At 47.4% G+C, this 4,897-nt stretch overlaps 1 protein-coding gene across 1 annotated transcript; it reads left to right on the top strand.

Annotated features, from left to right (window-relative positions):
* Window positions 1–1,531: 1,531 nt before the first annotated feature.
* On the top strand, window positions 1,532–2,756 carry CNBN1950 (hypothetical protein; the record flags this gene model as incomplete). Its single annotated transcript, XM_766724.1, has 4 exons — window positions 1,532–1,894; window positions 2,046–2,128; window positions 2,184–2,378; window positions 2,657–2,756. 4 exons carry the CDS (start codon window positions 1,532–1,534, stop codon window positions 2,754–2,756), a joined length of 741 nt encoding a protein of 246 aa, XP_771817.1.
* Window positions 2,757–4,897: the final 2,141 nt, after the last annotated feature.

Raw genomic sequence — 4,897 nt, 5'->3', positions numbered from 1 at the left:
ATCTGATCTGGAGTCTCAGCAGTAACAGGTGGCATGGAATGAGGTGGAGCAGATGAGATATTTATTCATGGTCCAAAAGGAGCAGTGAACCTTCCCTGGTCTGATGCATGAACCAAGCAGGATCAGTCCGCATGGAAACCTCGCAGGAGCAGGGGAGGACAAGCCGCGTGCCTACCCCCTGGTTAGGACAGGAGCAATCAAAAGACCCTGAAAAATCGGTATAGACTGGGCCAGGTGCGCTGGCATAGCCTGGTCCAAAAAGGTGCAGGCATCGCATTCCCACAGTGCAGATGCAATTTGATGCATGCAACTTGGAGGAAAGGAGCAGAAGTAAATTGAAATGTGGCTCGAAAAATAGAAGCTGGGGAAAGTGGTGACCTCATGAGATGTGGGTCAACTGGGTCGGAGGCTAGCCTATTACAGTCAAACACAGCCATTATGATCAATGCAGAGCACTATACTCATTTATCCCCTATGCATGCAGTCTTTGTGCATGCATCTTCCTATGCATATTGCATATGCAGGAATTTATGCATTGCATTTACATGCAGGAATTTATGCATTGCATTTACATGCAGGAATTTATGCATTGCATTTACATGCAGGAATTTATGCAGTGCATTTACATGCATGCATTCCCATGTATAAGCTGTATGAGTATTCAGCTATATTTGTCACTGTGGGAATTTCTTGCCTGATTTTTGAGGTCGCAATGCAGAAGGAGCTGCTCTGCGACTGCCTTGACATGACAGAATCAGATGGTCATTTTGGGGGTTCAGACAGGGGATAGGCCACATGGCACCCGCATGTGTCTGTGGCAGATTCAGACCGCATGAAATCCAGTTTCAGGCAGGTGTCAGGGAACATTCCAGGCTGGGTTCAGAGCAGGTACAGAATTATGGATACATGCATTCGTCACGTGATCAATTGGTATCCTATGTATGCCGGCATCCAATGCTTTCTCGATGATTGTCCTTCCACTTTCTATCTGTAATGCATAGACATTTCTAGAAGGTTACACAATCCCTGCCCCCTTCACCCATGCAATGCTATATAAGTGACTTCTAAAGATCGTAATTTGTTGCTCCTTTCCTTGCTATTCCTACCATCTCTACCCTTCTCAACAGCTGATCTTCAAACTGGGGTTCGATTCCCCACCTCTCCAAATAAATACTAATATTTATAATCATAAAGGTGATATGTTCCTACCAGTAGGATTCTTTGCAATTTTCTGGGTATTTGCAGTTACCTACATTCTACCACCCCCTTCTACTGACACACATCCTTCAGCCTGGCCCTTTCTTCCACTCAGGATCTTCGTACTCTGCTTGGGACCCAGGATACCAACTGTTACCGCTCATCAGTGTCATCACTTGCGTTCGACAAATCACCTACTGCGTTCCCCTCCCTTTCCCCCGTTACCCCAGCTAGGTCCTTCTTCGCCCACCCTAAACCGCCCAATGTGATCCAGCCCATCGATGATCCCATTCTCTCCATCGATAGCCCGGCCAATGCAGCTGCTTGTCTCGATATGCTCGAGAAGAACTTGGATGCTCGCTCTTCTTTCCAGCAGCGACCTATGACAACATTCCGAGAGCAGGACTTCAGCAATGGCCCCGCCATGGCTCAAGCTCTTGGTCATCACTTGCCTCAAGCCATGACCGACCTTATAGAAATCATGAACAAGATCGACTGGTTAAATTCCTGCCTGAGGTCCTCCCTTGCTGTTGCTCATTGCTATCAAAAAGCTTTCGTCAGTGTGATGGAGGATATGGAAGAGCTAAAGGTGCAGATGTCAGTGCTGGAACGAGCTAACAATATCCAAGGGATAGAGGAGGATAGAATGAGGAAGCGAAGGAAGACCAGTGCCTGGCCAAAGAACAGAGAGCTTGAGGTGAGTCCTGACTGTTGGTTATGATGAATTGAGCTCATTGCTTGCCTTGAATGTACCACTGGGTCCATGCAAACATGCACAGGATTATCGATATGCCTCCTTCTGGTGACAAAAGCCTGTATAAGACAAATGGCCCAACTATGATCCCAAGGAAGCTCCTAACGGTTATGTAGAAGATCCCAAAAGCAGGAAGGTCTTGTGGAGGCCAAACTGGGAGAACTTGAGGAACGCCTTGTGAGTAGCATCTTTAGGGCCTTTCCCATAGCAGCTACTGATTTCTCGGAATTAGCTTCGGTAACCTCGTTGATGTAGCTGTCAAGGCCTGTGAAGACGATAGGAAGAGCCTTAAACTCGAGTGTCCTTTGACGGAGGAAACCAGGGATCGAATGGTGGCCTACTTGAAGAACATCGCCAAATGCAAGTGCGGCAGGCAATCCAAGAAGGAGGTGGATGAGAAGAGGATCCTGGGAAGGACGCGTACTGTGTGAGTATTTGGTCAGTTTCTCAGGCGCAGGTCAGTGTCACGAGCCTGCACAAAGAAGAAGAGATAAGACGGATATCATAGGGGGAGTTACATAATAGGAAGGCAAGATCCGATTCAGATAAGAAGGTCCAGCTGGACCTCCAGTTGGACCTCCAAGAAAAGAACTGGACCTCCAGCTGGACCTCAAAGGATATAAATAGATTTCTGTAGAAGTATATAAAGGGGAGCTCTGTCCTCGATCTTGATCTTCTTCCCCTCGAAAATCAATATTTCATAAGTTACTTTGCGAAAGGTCCTCGAGCTCCCAGTGCTCACTCTCGTCTTACCTTGCACCACCTTCGACATAAACTTACTCCACTAGTATATAAGCTTGCCTGATCTTCCCAAGCGAATATACCTCTGCCCTATACCATACGCCAACAGACAAGTGTCAAGAGGTATATCATACATATATCTCATTGCTTAGTTAAACTACGGCTTTCTATCTCGTCTCCAAGGCCGGACCCTTGTTGGGGACGAGTCGTAACAGTCAGTCACTAATGCCACTTTGCAGTTCTGTCAGTGGATCAAGAAAAACTGGGAGTCACTCTCCCTCAGCAAATGTCACGAGGCATCTGATGACCCTCTGCTGATGTTAGTGACTGATTATGGATAGAAGGTGAGGCATGTGTAGAAGAAATGGTAGGGGCTGGGAGACGATGAGAACCAAAGGGCTCGTTGTTGGTAGCTAGAGGAGTTGTTGTGAATCAGCGAGGTGATTGAGGGGACTGGGGTAACAAATGATCCAAGGGTCCCTGGAGGGGAAGGAGGTTGCGGTGGTCAAGTCATGTCTGGTACCACATAACTTTGCCAGCGACAGGACAGAGAGGACATCAGCAGTGGACTAGAGTTTTGAAAGGCTACACCGATGCGATGTCAGACAGATATCCTGACTTAACCTCTCATCTAATGTACTCACAATGCTTATCCCTTCACTTATAGACTGAGCCTCAATGGGCGCATCTCTTGAGTAAGGCTTATAAGACCGACTATGTGAAAGATGTGAGCAGTTCTTCATGCTGCATGTAGCTTCGCAAGGTGATGGTAATTGGGACCTCTACTCACCAGAAGGAGCTCAAGAAGCCTGAAGGAACCATGGTTTTAGCTTCAGAGAAAGGGCGAAACAGTGAATATGAGTAGATACACTAGCCTATCGCCACCCAGCCAAGTCAGCAAAGTCATGTACAATATGAGATTTCCTCTTGTCGACATACATGGATATCAGTCTTCTGGAGAGATGCTGAGAGCCAAGCTTGTTGGTCAGATATTTTATGAGGATTGTGATGTGACTTGAGGGGTAAAACAGAGATAGAAGTATGTGGAACTTAAAAGAATTTGAGGAGAATCGTTTGGTGCTCGGAGTTCGTACTGAGGTATGAAATGTGGGTTTCAGACGAGGAATCAGACGTGGTCCAGTATGTCACCCACATGAACCAAACAAAAATCAGATGGCCTGCGCCGCCCCAGTTGCAGCCCGTCGGCAGGCGGCATGCTGCACCCTGCCATGGCAGAATCATAGGCATGCTCTGAAATTTTCGTCATGCCAGGTGGCAGGCCTTCCACGCCGTCTGCCATGGAAGAGCCAGGCGACCCTTTCCCACAGTGTGTTGTGTATTCATCCAGATGATGTGGCATTCCATGTGTACAATGTTACATTTGAAATACTTAACACTCCAGGAGACTGCAGCAATAAAATAAGGCTCTCTTCAGATGGATCACTTACCTGGGCAGGGCAAGGGGCAGGCAAGACCCAGATTTTTTACATCAACCCCCCAGATTGGGCTGCCACCAGGGAAGGGTGAGGGGGTCTGGTGGTCTGGTCACCTGATACACATGGCTTCCACATGGCAAAGGGGGTTTACCATGTGGTAATGGTATCATTCCACATGGCTCCCAGCAAGAACCAAAGGGATCAGGAGATAGGTAGCAATCAGAGATTGCTCAACTGTTAGTTGTACCCCTCTTGTACCTACTGCATGCACCTTTCCCTTTGACAATGTAGTTTGGGGTCATGAGCAGTACATTATGCATGGCCATATGGGACATAAATGAGAGGAAATGACCACAATACCCACAATACCAGCACTATGCTCACTCCTTCATCATTGCTGCCCCCTTCTTGGTATACTTCCTCCTCTGCAATCCGTTTCCCTTCCTCAGTCTCCACTGTTCTACTCTCCCCATCATCACTAGACCCAGAAAGGACAGGGGCCACGCTTTCTTCCCCTTGGTCATCACCTTCATCCTGACCAGCTCCTCCCTCCCTATTTGGTACTTCGCAGGCATTGATTGGTGTTGTACCAATGTGAGCATACTCGTAATGATGAACTGGAACAAAAAATAAATGCATTCTTGAACTGAATTTGAACCAAATAAACCCTGGTGCCCCAGAGACAATAAGGAACCTCATGCCTAATAAGACAAGGCTTGCAATAATAAAAAAATTTTGGCACTCTGCACCTGTCTGCCCCCCTTCCAGC

This window comes from Cryptococcus neoformans, chromosome 14 (genome assembly GCF_000149385.1).
Source record: "Cryptococcus neoformans var. neoformans B-3501A chromosome 14, whole genome shotgun sequence".
NCBI classification, from domain to species: domain Eukaryota; kingdom Fungi; phylum Basidiomycota; class Tremellomycetes; order Tremellales; family Cryptococcaceae; genus Cryptococcus; species Cryptococcus deneoformans.
The sequence above is the reverse complement of the archived record's forward strand: the minus strand, read 5'-3'. Positions and strand labels throughout refer to the sequence as shown.